This window comes from Heptranchias perlo, unplaced genomic scaffold (genome assembly GCF_035084215.1).
Source record: "Heptranchias perlo isolate sHepPer1 unplaced genomic scaffold, sHepPer1.hap1 HAP1_SCAFFOLD_260, whole genome shotgun sequence".
In the NCBI taxonomy this organism is placed as follows: domain Eukaryota; kingdom Metazoa; phylum Chordata; class Chondrichthyes; order Hexanchiformes; family Hexanchidae; genus Heptranchias; species Heptranchias perlo.
The window spans coordinates 68,566-83,482 of NW_027139272.1; the positions used below are offsets into that span (position 1 = coordinate 68,566).

The 14,917-nt window shown below is 49.0% G+C and overlaps 1 protein-coding gene across 1 annotated transcript; it reads left to right on the forward strand.

The window, feature by feature from the left end:
* The first annotated feature begins 1,756 nt into the window (after positions 1-1,756).
* Positions 1,757-14,618, forward strand: LOC137310538 (zinc-binding protein A33-like). Its single transcript, XM_067978305.1, is given in 7 exon segments — positions 1,757-2,253; positions 4,348-4,443; positions 4,524-4,757; positions 10,939-10,961; positions 11,054-11,289; positions 13,379-13,863; positions 13,865-14,618. Coding segments are annotated over 7 exon segments (1,602 nt in total). The 5' UTR covers positions 1,757-1,797; the 3' UTR covers positions 13,937-14,618.
* Positions 14,619-14,917: the final 299 nt, after the last annotated feature.

Here is a 14,917-nt window from a genome sequence, read left to right on the forward strand (position 1 = left end):
ACTGGGGTGGGGAGGTTTTACCCTGAAATTCCACAGGTCTCTCTTCGCTTCTTAACCACGTCCAATATCAGCTGCAGCACCTTTCATTCCATGAGACCCATTTCCAATTTCCTTTTCCTCTTCAAATTCCTTGAACGTGCTGTCTCCTCCTGAATCCGTGCCCATCTTTCCCACAACTCCAAGTTTGAACCTCTCCAATCAGGTTTCCACCCCTACTACAGATCCAAAACATCCCTAAACGTCCACAAGTGACATCCTCTGTAACTGTGACTGTAGACATTGTCCCTCCTTGACCTCTCTGTGGCCTTTGACATGGTTGACCACACCTCCTTCTCCAATACCTCTCCTCCATTGTCCATCTCAGCAGGACTGCCCTCACCTGGTTCCACTCCTCCGCGTACAGTCATAGCCAGAAAATCTCCTGCAATGGTTCCTCTTCTCACCCTCGCCGTTACCTCTGGAGTCCCCCAAGGATCTGTCCTTGGCTGCCTCGTCGTCCTCATCTAGATGCTGCCTCTCTTGACGACGTTATCTGCAGCCATGGAGTCAGGTTCCACATGTATGCTGACGGCACCCAGCTCTACCTCACCACCACCTCCCTCGACCCCTCCGTCATCTTTCTGCTATCAGTCTGCTTGTCTAAAATCCAGTCCCGGATGAGCTGCAATTTCCTCCAGTTCAACACTGGGAACATTCCACCCTCTATTTGCCTGATCCCAAATCCTGGGAAGCAGATCACCATTATTCGGTCACACATTGCTCGCTGTTGTCTGCCCTTAGAGGGCCAGAAATCAGGAGGAGCATCTCACTTCTCCACCCTGGGGAGGGGAGGGGAGGGAGGCTGCCCATTTCGGCTGAAGATTTTAATATTAAAAATTGCTGGCGATTCACCTGTGGCCCTTTCCTAATGTCTCTGCCACTGATTGCCATTCAGAGACCAGTATGAGGCTCACAACTCCATCCTAGTCCAGGACAAAGCAGTCCACTTGATCGGCATCCACGACCTTAAACTTCCTCCACCACCATGGCTGCAGTGTGTCCCATCCACAGGATGCTCTGCAGCAACTCGCCAAGGCTTCTTCGACAGCACCTCCCAAACCCGTGACCTCTACCACCTAGAAGGACAAGGGCAGCAGGTACATGGGAACAACACCACCTGCACGTTCCCCTCCAAGTCACACACCATCCCGACTTGGAAATATATCGCCGTTCCTTCATCGTCGCTGGGTCAAAACCCTGGAACTCCCTTCCTAACAGCACTGTGGGAGAACCGTCACCACACGGACTGCAGCGGTTCAAGAAGACGGCTCACCACCCCCTTCTCAAGGGCAATTAGGGATGGGCAATAAATGCCGGCCTCGCCAGCGACGCCCACATCCCATGAATGAATTAAAAAAAAGAATATGGGGGTGATTTTAAAATGTTCGCCCGCTTCCTGCAGGTGTACTTTCTCCTGGCCTGCAGTACTGGTGGAACTGGTGGGATTTTTGGCAGGGGATGGGGTGGAGATGTGATCCTGCCAGTCTTTGTGATATCACCATGGAAGGGGTGCAGCACAAGAGACCTCGCAGGAACAGGGTCCCAGTCCAAATTCCAGCCCTCCCCCCTCAGACTCAGGAATTTTGGGGCCATTGTGTTTTGCACGTTTGACATTCAAAGAAATAAAGATTTGCCAGACAGTTTTGTTTGCTGACAGTGTCCCTTTCAGAGGACAGATTGTGAAGTGAGTTTCACAATAAACTGAGGGAAATGAAACTGAAAGTAAAGTGAGCGACAGAATAAGGAGCAGGAACTGAGATGGCCGCCAGCAAACAGATCGTAACCCTGAGTGAGGATTTAACCTGCTCCGTCTGCCTCTCTCTGTTTGTGGAGCCGGTGCGGCTGGACTGTGATCACAACTTCTGTAAATCCTGTATCGACAAGTGTTGGGACAAGCAGGGGGAGACCGTGTCCTGCCCGGAATGTCGGGTGGTTTTCCCCCGGAGAAACTACGGCAGGAACAGGGTGTTGGCCAATCTCTCCGAGAAAGCTCGGCAGCTGGACCTCAACCCAGACCCAGACCTGAACCTGAACCTGAACCCAGAGCTGATCCCGAACCCAGAGAAAGGTCGGTCTCACTGTGAGGAACATAATGAGAAACTGATGCTGTTCTGTGAGGAGGATGAGATCCTGATCTGTGCCAGTTGTGTAGATTCTCCCGCACATTCAGACCACAGGTTCCTGCCGGTCCAGAGGGCAGTTCAAAAGTACAAGGTGAGGGGTTTAAGTGAGCGACCCGTCTCCACGAAACGCAATAAGAGAAATATTGGTTAAGTGCCAGCATGAACTGATAGGGAGAGTGTCAGAAAGATTTGGCAGGGCCACGGGGGGAGAGAGTGTCTGTGTGAGAGGGTGGGGAGTTGGATGGGGTACAGTGTCTGTGTGAGAGGGTGGGGAGTTGGATGGGGTACAGTGTCTGTGTGAGAGGGTGGGGAGTTGGATGGGGTACAGTGTCTGTGTGAAAGGGTGGGGAGTTGGATGGGGTACAGTGTCTGTGTGAGAGGGTGGGGAGTTGGATGGGGTACAGTGTCTGTGTGAAAGGGTGGGGAGTTGGATGGGGTACAGTGTCTGTGTGTGAGAGGGTGGGGAGTTGGATGGGGTCCAGTGTCTGTGTGAGAGGGTGGGGAGTTGGATGGGGTACAGTCTCTGTGTGAGAGGGTGGGGAGTTGGATGGGGTACAGTGTCTGTGTGAGAGGGTGGGGAGTTGGATGGGGTACAGTGTCTGTGTGAAAGGGTGGGGAGTTGGATGGGGTCCAGTGTCTGTGTGAGAGGGTGGGGAGTTGGATGGGGTACAGTGTCTGTGTGAGAGGGTGGGGAGTTGGATGGGGTACAGTGTCTGTGTGAGAGGGTGGGGAGTTGGATGGGGTACAGTGTCTGTGTGAGAGGGTGGGGAGTTGGATGGGGTACAGTGTCTGTGTGAAAGGGTGGGGAGTTGGATGGGGTACAGTGTCTGTGTGAGAGGGTGGGGAGTTGGATGGGGTATATTGTCTCTGTTCTGGGTCTGGAGAGGGTAAAACTCCCTCGGTGAACTGAGACAGGGGGTTGGATGTTGGAGAATTACTGTTCAGGTAACTTTCGGTCTGGTTGGTCTGTTGAAAATACAAATGTCATTGTAGGAACTTGGTTTGTCCCAGTGTTGTTTGCGCTGATTTTTTAACATATAATATTTCTGCAATGTTAGATTCAGTTTATAAGGGACGAACTCCCAAGGTTGCACACACAATGATTTTGTTTACAATGAGCCAGTAGCCTTGAATTATTCTCAACCACAGTGACTTAAAATGTGAATGAACAATTGGAGGGTCAATGTGTACAATGTCAAGCATGACGAGCCATTGTGTGAAGATCAGTCTGTGCAATACCTGAGGATCCAGGTATCCTCCCATTCCATTGTCCCAGCAGGGGGCTTAGCTGAAACCGACACATAAACGCTCTGCTGTTGCCTCATCAGTGGGTCGGTGTTCCACGGCAGGGGTCATAACATTGATTGACAGTTCAGTGGGCGGAATTCTCCATCTCATAGACTTACGGCAGGTGACAAATAAGTCTCTCTCTCTCTCTCTCCCAGACAGGGGGACTGAGCTGTGTTCTCACATCAGCAGTGAGACGTTGTCCACAAATTCAAAGTCTGGACCAGCTCATTTGAAAAGCTTAGCGAGAGAAGGTTTGAAGAGTGTGTATCTTTATTGTATTTAATAACTGGGGAGTGAGGGAACTGATTGTTTTCAGTGTGAAAGCCATATAGACTTGCATGGAATTACATACAATGTACAGCAGAGAAACAGGCCATTCGGCCCAACAGGTCCATGCCGGCATTTATGCTCCACACAAGCCTCTTCCCACCCCTCTTCTAACTTTATCAGCACATCCTTGTGTCCCTTTCACCCTCATGTGATTATCTCGCTTCCCCTTAAACGTATCTGTACTATTCGCCTCAACTACTCCTTGTGGTAGTGAGTTCCACATTCTAACTACTCTCTGGGTAAAGAAGCTTGTTCTGAATTCCTTATTAGATTAATTACTGACTATCTTATATTTATGGCCCCTAGTTCTGGTCTCCCCCACAAGTGGAAACATTTTCTCTCCGTCTACCCTATCAAACCCTTTCATATATTTAATATAACATAAACCAGTTGTTGGTTTGAAGCTGTGCCTGGTTTGATTGGGTACTTTTCACTCTGCCTCTTGTAAAGAAAGGGGTACACACTAGTAACACATGTAATATTCCCTGAACGTCCGACCCCACTGTTTTGGAATACAATGGCTGACATTGAAATGGATTATGATGAGATCTGATTCCATTTTTAGGACCAGCTGAAATTGTCCTTGGATTCCATGGAGGATGAAAAGAAAAGTAAAAGTGAATTAAAACGGCGGCAGGAGGAGAAGATTTCAGAACTGAATGTAAGTCCTACTTACGTCACCTTTAAACACTGCGGCCCTTTAACAACCTGCAGCTTAAATGATCTCTCTCACCATCTTAGGAGCTCACAGGATCCCTGGAGCAAGACATCGCTGCACAATTTGCCAAAATTCATCAATATCTTGAAGACAAAGAGAAACATTTAATGGAAGAGCTGAGGAGGCAAAAGGAGGAAGATCTGCGACCAATGGAGAAGAACTTGAAAAGAATTGAGGAGGAACTGAGATCACTTGAGGAGAACATATTGAACCTTTGTGCAGACATCGAGCAGCAAGACAGTATCTCTTTTCTCAAGGTGATCCTTTATAAACCAATCCCCAACCTGTTGGTGTAAGTGGAAACAGCACATTATAATAGGGCTCAAACCACATCACAACATTGCACAACGTGCAGTATAACTGAGGACAAACAGGTATCAGTCCAGTTTGAGCTCTGACTGTGGAGGAGACTGTCTGAACCTGTCAGGTATAACAGTATCTTCCTGTATAACTGGAACCAGATGACAATGTCCAAAAAAGGACTGTTACAGAAGAAATGGGCTGCAGGAGGGGTAAAGAGACTTGTGGGGAACATTGAGGCAGCAATCGGAAATCATTCAAAGTAGATAGGTGGAGGGAGGAAAGCAGATTCAGCCGAGACAAGTCGTAGATCAGAAGGTCGTTGGCAGCGGGTCGAGACACAGAAGGGTATAAATTCGCCAAAGACGGTCGTGCAAAACAGGCGATAACGAATCGACAGCCTGTTTTACATTGCACCCAATTTTCATTTGCAGTCAATGGACTGACTCGTCCATACAGGTCAGAGAAAGTTGTGATCACACTGTGCAGTTACTCTGATCAGACCCCACTTTGAATGGAGGGATAGAATTCAAAAGCAGAGAGGTTATGTTAGACCTGGATCAAACCTTGGTTAGACCACAATTAGACTACTGTGAACAGTTGTGGTCTCCATAAACAAGATATAGAGGGACTGGAGAAGGTACAAAAAAGAATCACAAGGACGATAACAGAACTGAGAGGTTATAACTATCAGGAAACATTGAACAGGCTGGGGCTCATTTTTATTATTTGTTCATGGGATGTGGGCGTCGCTGGCGAGGCCAGCATTTATTGCCCATCCCTAATTGCCCTTGAGAAGGTGGTGGTGAGCCGCCTTCTTGAACCGCTGCAGTCCTTGTGGTGAAGGTTCTCCCACAGTGCTGTCAGGAAGGGAGTTCCAGGATTTTGACCCAGCGACGATGAAGGAACGGCGATATATTTCCAAGTCGGGATGGTGTGTGACTTGGAGGGGAATGTGCAGGTTGTGTTGTTCCCATGTGCCTGCTGCCCTTGTCCTTCGAGGTGGTAGAGGTCGCGGGTTTGGGAGGTGCTGTCGACGAAGCCTTGGCGAGTTGCTGCAGTGCATCCTGTGGATGGTACACACTGCAGACACTGTGCACCGGTAGTGAAGGGAGTGAATGTTTAGGGTGGTGGATGGGGTGCCAATCATGCTTTGTCCTGGATGGTGTCGAGCTTCTTGAGTGTTGTTGGAGCTGCACTCATCCAGGCAAGTGGAGAGTATTCCATCACACTCCTGACTTGTGGCTTGTAGATGGTGGAAAGGCTTTGGGGAGTCAGGAAGTGAGTCACTGGTCGCAGAATACCCAGCCTCTGACCTGCTCTTGTTGCCACAGTAATTATGTGGCTGGTCCAGTTAAGTTTCTGGTCAATGGTGACCCCCAGGATGTTGATGGTGGGGGATTCGGCGAAAAGAGAAGGCTGAGGGATGACCTGATCGAGATCTTAAAAATTATGAAATTGTTTAATAGGGGAGACATAGAGAATATGTATCCACTTGTGGGGGTGTCCAAAACTAGGGGCCATAAGTGTAATATAGTCACTATTTCAGGAGAAACTTATCTCCCCAGAGAGTGGTTAGAATGTGGAACTCGCGACCACATGGAGTGGTTGAGGTGAGTCGCACAGATACAATCAAGGGGAAGCTGGATAAACACATGAGGGAGAAAGGAGTAGAAGGATATGTTGATAGGGTTAGATGAAGAGGGGTGGGAGGAGGCTTGTGTGGAGCATAAACACTGGCATGGACCAGTTGGGCCGAATGGCCTGTTTCTGTGGTGTAGATTCTATGTAATTCGATATAATACTGTGCCTAGTTCTGGTCACCGAGAAGTAAGGCAGGGCAGAGGAGAGCAGTGAGGCCTGGTATCAAGGGTCTCAGTTATTGGGACAGACTGGAGAGACTTGAACACTTCACTCTGGAAAGGAGTGGTGTAATTTTGACACTGGACGACAGTGTAAAAGGACCGATATCAGCTCAGTCACCTATTAAACATCTCTCCAGATTTGAAGTCAATAGAAATAAAAATGGGGAGAGGTGTTTAACGAGAGACCGAGCCAATATCGTCCGTGCTACATTATCGCCCAAAGTCTAAATAATCCCCGAGGTGTCCGAGAGGTGATTCTATCGCGGTATAAGGGATAGTAAACAGTATGGAAATGGTAAATCAAAATCATACTTTAATTGTTGGAGTCGGCCAAGGGGACACAGGGTCAAACGTGTAAATGTAATTTCGGGACTGATATCAGGAAGTTCCTCTCACACAACAGTAATGAGCAAATGGGCAGCGTTAGGACAGGAACCAATTAGATGATGCAATGTAGGGGGGCACCTTTAGTCGTTCTAGATGGAGGAATTGATGGGCCAAATGGCTTCCCTCACCTGTAAATATCCGATGAACTCACCATCTGAATATCTCCCACAGGTTACTGAGGATTCTTCATTCAGGTTTTGAGAGTTTAGGCCCTATAGTTTGCTCCACTTTGCTTCTGTCCTGAGAACAGATTCATGTTGGGGTACAGTCCCATGGGTACTAGCCCTGGGAACAGAGACATGTTGGGGTACAGTCCCATGGGTACTAGCCCTGGGAACAGAGACATGTTGGGGTACAGTCCCATGGGTACTAGCCCTGGGAACAGAGACATGTTGGGGTACAGTCCCATGGGTACTAGCCCTGGGAACAGAGACATGTTGGGGTCCAGTCCCATGGGTACTAGCCCTGAGAACAGAGACATGTTGGGGTACAGTCCCATGGGTACTAGCCCTGGGAACAGAGACATGTTGGGGTACAGTCCCATGGGTACGAGCCCTGGGAACAGAGAAATGTTGGGGTACAGTCCCATGGGTACTAGCCCTGGGAACAGAGACATGTTGGGGTACAGTCCCATGGGTACTAGCCCTGAGAATAGAGACATGTTGGGGTACAGTCTCATGGGTACTAGCCCTGGGAACAGCGATAGGCTGGGGTATATTTCTGTGGCTGCTGCACATCTATTACACAAACAGTGAGCAACAGGAGGCTATTTGACTGTGTGGGCATCACAATGAACCTATTCCTGTTCTGGTCTGATGTCTCCACAGCTGCATGTTTCCCCAGAGCTGCCTGGAAGTGTCCAGGAGCTGGTACATAGGCTGTTGTCTCCCTATCGAAGGGATACTGAGGTTAGGTGTAACACCACTGTCCCCAGCTCAGGGCTGCACAGACCAGAGACAAGCTCTGAGTTACTGGGAAAATATAGACCATAAATAAAAGGAAAGGCTCAGTGAACCTTCAAAGTCTTCAGCAGCAGAGGAGACCCTGTCCAGTGTATTCCAGGGGGTAACGGACACGGTGTCACATCACTGGAGCCCGTCAGTGAAAACTCCCCAGATCACATCACATTTCACTAAAACAACTGATTATACATCGGGAAGGAAAGAAAATAGTGGTGTTGGTGGCAGTGTTGATGAAGGGGAATATTGCAGTGCTGGAGAGAGAGGATGTCCCTGTGGGGCCAAGGACAGACTCTATTTGGTTAGATAGAGTTAAGAAACAATAGAGGTGCCAGTGCACTACTGCGTGTATTCGATAGGCCACCAAATAGTAGGATGGGTCTAGAGGAGCAAATTTGCAGGGAAATTACAGAGAGGTTCAAGAACTGTAGAGTCGTGATAATAGGGGACTTCAACTATCCCAATATAGACTGGGATCGTAATAGTGTAAAGGGCAAAGAGGGGGAGGAATTTCTTGCTCAGTATGTTTCCGGCCCAACGAGGAAGGAGGCATTGCTGGATCTGGTTCTGGAGAATGAGGTGGGTCAAGTGGAGCAAGTGTCAGTGGGGGAACATTTAGGGAACAATGATCACAATATCATAAGGTTTAGATTAGTTATGGAAAAGGACAAGGAGCAAACTAGAGTAAAAATACTTAATTGGAGGAGGGCCAATTTCAGTGGGTTGAGAACGGATCTGGTCTGGGTAAATTGGAATCAAAGATTGTCAGGCAAAACTGTAATCGAACAATGGGTGGCCTTTAAAGAGGAGATGGTTCGGGTACAGTAGAGGTACATTCCCACGAGGGGGAAAGTTAGGGCAACTGAAGTCAGAGCTCCCTGGATGACGAAAGAGATAGAGAGTAAGATGAAGCAGAAAAAGGGTGTCTGACAGATGTCAGGTTGATAATACAAGTGAGAACCAGGCTGAATATAGAAAGTACAGAGGAGAAGTCAAAAGGAAATAAGAGGGGCAAAGAGAGAGTATGAGAATAGACTGATGGCCAATGTAAAAGGGAATCCAAAAATTTCCTATAGGCATATATTGGAAAATGGGTAGAAAAAGGAGTGGTGGGGCCAATTAGGGACACATGGAGGCAGAGGGCATGGCTGAGGTACTAAATGAATATTTGCATCTGTCTTTACCAAGGAAGAAGATGCTGCCAAAGTCACAGTAAAAGAGGAAGTAGTTGAGATACTGGATGGGCTATAAATTGATAGAGGACACATGAGAAAGTATTTAAAGGAGATGAGTTACCCGGTCCGGATGGGATGCATCCTGGGTTGCTGAGGGAAGTAAGGGTGGAAATTGCGGAGGTACTGGCCAAAATCTTCCAAACATCCGTCGAGACGGGGGTGGTGCCAGAGGACTGGAGAACTGCAAATGTTACACCCTTGTTCAAAAAAGGGTGTAAGGATAAACCCGACAACTACAGGCCAGTCAGTTTAACCTTGGTGGTGGGGAAGCTTTTAGAAACGATAATCTGGGACAAAATTAATAGTTACTTGGACAAGTGTGGATTAATAAAGGAAAGCCAGCACGGATTTCTTAAAGGCAAATCGTGTTTAACTAACTTGATTGAGTTTTTTAATGAGGTAACAGAGAAGGTTGATGTATATATGGACTTTCAAAAGGCGTTTGATAAAGTGCCACATAATAGGCTTGTCAGCAAAATTGAAGCCCATGGAATAAAAGGGGCAGTGACAGCATGGATAGGAAATTGTAAAGTGACGGGAAACAGAGAGTAGTGGTGAACGGTTATTTTTCGGACTGGATGAAGGTGTGCAGTGGTGTTCCCCAGGGGTCAGTACAAGGACCATTGCTTTTTTTGATATATACTTAGACTTGGGTGTACAGGGCACAATTTCAAAATTTGCAGATGACATAAAACTTGGAAGTGTAATAAACAGTGAGGAGGATAGTGATAGACTTCAAGAGAACATAGATAGGCTGGTGGAATGGGCGGACACATGTCAGATGAAATTTAACGCAGAGAAGTGTGAAGTGATACATTTTGGCAGGAAGAACGAGGAGAGGCAATATAAACTAAATGGTACAATTCTAAAGGGGGTGCAGGAACAGAGAGACCTGGGGTTATATGTGCCCAAATCTTTGAAGGTGGCAGGACAGGTTGAGAAAGCGGTTAAAAAAGCATGCAGGATCCTGGGCTTTATAAATAGAGGCAGAGAGTACAAAAGTAAGGAGGTCATGTTGAACCTTTAAAAAACACTGCTTCAGCCACAACTGGAGTATTGTGTCCAATTCTGGGAACCGCACTTTAGGAAGGATGTGAGGCCTTTGAGAGGGAACAGAAAAGATTGACTACAATGGTTCCAGGGGAGAGGGACTTCAGTTACCTGGATAGACTGGAGAAGTTGGGGTTGTTCTCCTGAGAGCAGAGAAGGTTGAGAGGAGATTTGATAGAAGTGTTCAAAATCATGAAGGATTTTGATAAAGTAAATAAGAGAAACTGTTCCCATTGGTCGAAGGGCCAAGAACCAGAGGACACAGATTCAGTGATTGGCAAAAGAACTAAAGGTGACATGAGGAAAAATGTTTTTACACAGCGAATAGTCATGATTTGGAATGCGCTGCCTGAAAGGTTGGTGGAGGCAGATTCAATCGTGGGCTTTCGAAAAGGAATTGGATAAATACTTGAAGGGGAAAAAAATTGCAGGGCTATGGGGAAAGAGTGGGGTGAATGGGACTAACTGGATTGTTCTTACAAAGAGCCGGCACGGGCTCGATGGGCCGAATGGCATCCTTCTGTGCTGTAACGATTCTATGATTAAAATGTACGATCCAAATAATACGGTATATTTATTAAAATGTACAATCCAAAGAGTACGGTATATTTATTAAAATGTTTCTGATTCTCTGTCCTGCAGGAACTGAAAAGATTGAGAGAAAGGTGAGTACCCAATCCAAACCCAGACTCGGTCTTACACTGTGATCACAGATTGTATCCAGCAGTGAGTGAGTGAATCAATCCCATTCAAACAGGGACCTGGACAAAGGGGAGGGAGGAGAAGGTGCAGAGAGAGGGGAAGATCAAGAGAGATCGTCAGAGGAAGGTGAAGATCAAGAGAGATCGTCAGAGGAAGGTGGAGATCAAGAGAGATCATCAGAGGAAGATGAAGATGAAGAGATACTGGTATCTGCAAGTCTGAAATACGCCGTGTTTCGAGGCCCTTTACTCTACGCAGTGTGGAAGGAAATGAAACAGATCATCTCTCCAGGTATGAAACGACTCCACAGGTTTGGGTGAACTTTCTGTAGAGTTTCCTGCTCTCTTCTCCCTCTCCTGAATGTACTGACTGTTGTTGTGTACCGATCACTGGGGCAGCAGTCTCTGGTACCTCACTCAAGGGGCCGTTCTTTTTGTGTGACCTCAGATTGAGCGATTCAAGTAGAGACAGAATCAGAACATTTTCTCATTTGAATCCAGACACTCGCACTTTCCAGTAGGGTTCACTGGACAGTGGTCAGACTGAGACCCCCCTGACCCAGGGTTCACTGGACAGTGATCAGACTGAGACCCCCCCTGACCCAGGGTTCACTGGACAGTGATCAGACTGAGACCCCCCCTGACCCAGGGTTCACTGGACAGTGATCAGACTGAGACCCCCCTGACCCAGGGTTCACTGGACAGTGAACAGACTGAGACCCCCCTGACCCAGGGTTCACTGGACAGTGAACAGACTGAGACCCCCCTGACCCAGGGTTCACTGGACAGTGATCAGACTGAGACCCCACTGACCCAGGGTTCACTGGACAGTGATCAGACTGAGACCCCCCTGACCCAGGGTTCACTGGACAGTGAACAGACTGAGACCCCTCTGACCCAGGGTTCACTGGACAGTGATCAGACTGAGACCCCCCTGACCCAGGGTTTACTGGACAGTGATCAGACTGAGACCCCCCTGACCCAGGGTTCACTGGACAGTGATCAGACTGAGACCCCCTGACCCAGGACTCACTGGACAGTGATCAGACTGAGACCCCTCTGACCCAGGGTTCACTGGACAGTGATCAGACTGAGACCCCTCTGACCCAGGGTTCACTGGACAGTGATCAGACTGAGACCCCTCTGACCCAGGGTCCACTGGACAGTGATCAGACTGAGACACCCCTGACCCAGGGTTCACTGGACAGTGATCAGACTGAGACCCCTCTGACCCAGGGTTCACTGGACAGTGATCAGACTGAGACCCCTCTGACCCAGGGTCCACTGGACAGTGATCAGACTGAGACCCCCCTGACCCAGGGTTCACTGGACAGTGATCAGACTGAGACCCCTCTGACCCAGGGTTCACTGGACAGTGATCAGACTGAGACCCCCCAGACCCAGGGTTCACTGGACAGTGACCAGACTGAGACCCCGTGACCCAGGTTTCACTGGACAGTGATCAGACTGAGACCCCTCTGACCCAGGGTTCACTGGACAGTGATCAGACTGAGAACCCTCTGACCCAGGGTTCACTGGACAGTGATCAGACTGAGACCCCTCTGACCCAGGGTTCACTGGACAGTGATCAGACTGAGACCCCCCTGACCCAGGGTTCACTGGACAGTGATCAGACTGAGACCCCGTGACCCAGGTTTCACTAGACAGTGGTCAGACTGAGACCCCCCTGACCCAGGGTTCACTGGACAGTGATCAGACTGAGACCCCCCCTGACCCAGGGTTCACTGGACAGTGATCAGACTGAGACCCCCCCTGACCCAGGGTTCACTGGACAGTGATCAGACTGAGACCCCCCTGACCCAGGGTTCACTGGACAGTGATCAGACTGAGAACCCTCTGACCCAGGGTTCACTGGACAGTGGTCAGACTGAGACCACCCTGACCCAGGGTTCACTGGACAGTGGTCAGACTGAGACCCCTCTGACCCAGGGTTCACTGGACAGTGATCAGACTGAGACCCCTCTGACCCAGGGTTCACTGGACAGTGATCAGACTGAGACCCCTGGCTGACTGTTTTCCTCTGCCTGGTCTGTAATATCTGTTCACTGAACACACTGGAGTCCAGGAATATATCGAACTCTACACTGTACCCAGTCTGTAATATCTGTTCACTGAACATACTGGAGTCCAGGAATATATCGAACTGTACACTGTACCCAGTCTGTAATATCTGTTCACTGAACACACTGGAGTCCAGGAATATATCGAACTGTACACTGTACCCAGTCTGCACTATTTACTGATACAGAAATTATAGACTGGGGGCCGAGCCCAGTTTTCCAGATATCAGATATTAACCTGTGTCCGTCCATCTTCCTCTGTCTAAAATATTTAACATGATGTCATTTTTATTTCCCCAGTCCCAGCCTCACTGACCCTGGACCCAAACACAGCTCATCGTTCGCTCATCCTGTCTGAGGACTGGACCAGTGTGAGACTCGGTGACAGAGAATTACAGCTTCCCGATAACCCGGAGAGATTCGATTCAGGTCCTTGTGTCCTGGGATCACAGGGATTCACATCAGGGAAACATTACTGGGAGGTGGAGGTCGGGGACAAGACTCAGTGGGCCGTGGGTGTGGCCAGAGAGTCAGTTAACAGGAAGGGAACGATATCACTGGGGCCTAAACGTGGATACTGGGCCGTGTTCCTGAGTAATGGGAATGAATATGAAGCTCTTGAAAGCCCATTTGTCCCACTGACCCTGAGTGTGAAACTCAGGACCATCGGAGTTTACCTGGACTATGAGGGAGGACAGGTGTCATTTTACAATGCTGATGATATGTCCAATCTCTACACTTTCACTCACACATTCACTGAGAAACTCTTTCCTTATTTCTATCCTGGATCGCACGATGAGGGTAAAAATACTGCTCCCCTCAAACTGCGTCATTTCAAACTGTAGCTTCCTAAACTGATGAGTCAGAGTACAGAGAGAATGGGGGCAATATTAAACCCCCACGATGGGCGGGAGAGGGCCGGGGTGGGGGGGTTAAAAATGTAAGATTGCAAAACGCGACCCGAACCCGCTGCATACACGCCGGCCGCCATTTTTACAGCGGCGGGTTGCGTGGTGAGCCTGTGTCCCGCTCTCGAGAGGTGAGACATCTCATTATTACCGGTACGACCCCCTCCCCCACTTCAAACCCCGATCCCTCCTCCCTCCCGATCCCTTCCCCCAATCCCTCCCTCCCGATCCCACCCCCTTTCAACCTGCGATCTCTCCGTCTCTCCCTCCCGATCCCTTCCCCCCAATCCCTCTCTCCCGCTCCCTTCCCCCCAATCCCTTCCCCCCCAATTCCTCCCTCCTGATCCCACCCCCTTTCAACCCGCGATCTCTCCGTCTCTCCCTCCCGATTGCCAGTCCAACTTTCCCTTCCTTCAACCCCTGATCTTTCCCGATTGCCGGGCTCTGTCCCCAGTTGTCCTCTGATGTGGTCTTCTACCGCAGGCTTTCCCACGGATAAGAGACTGGAATTCCAGAGAGGCTGTCAGACTCTCATTGTATATTGGGAGTAATGTATCACAATATGTGGAAGCTGTACTGTAATCACACAAAGACTTTCACAACAAATAAAGAGTTTTAAAAGGAACAGAAAAGGTGCAGAGTGAACCCATCACAGGAGCAGGGGCTGAACTGGTCGGTCAAGGTCCTGATGTACTGTATTTGGACACAGGCAGCCTGCCATCATTGATGTGTTTCCATTCCCAGTAAATTCCAGAGCTGAGCTCCCGGTCGATGGGCTGGGACCCATCGTGTGGGGTGAACGAGCGCAGGTCAAATCGGGCAGGGGGCCAATCCTTTACACACCCGGTCCCCACCGGATTCTGGCTGAGCGACATCTTTAACCAGGACTTCCATTCGATGCCACTTTGTCCTCCTGAGAAACGGGAGAGAG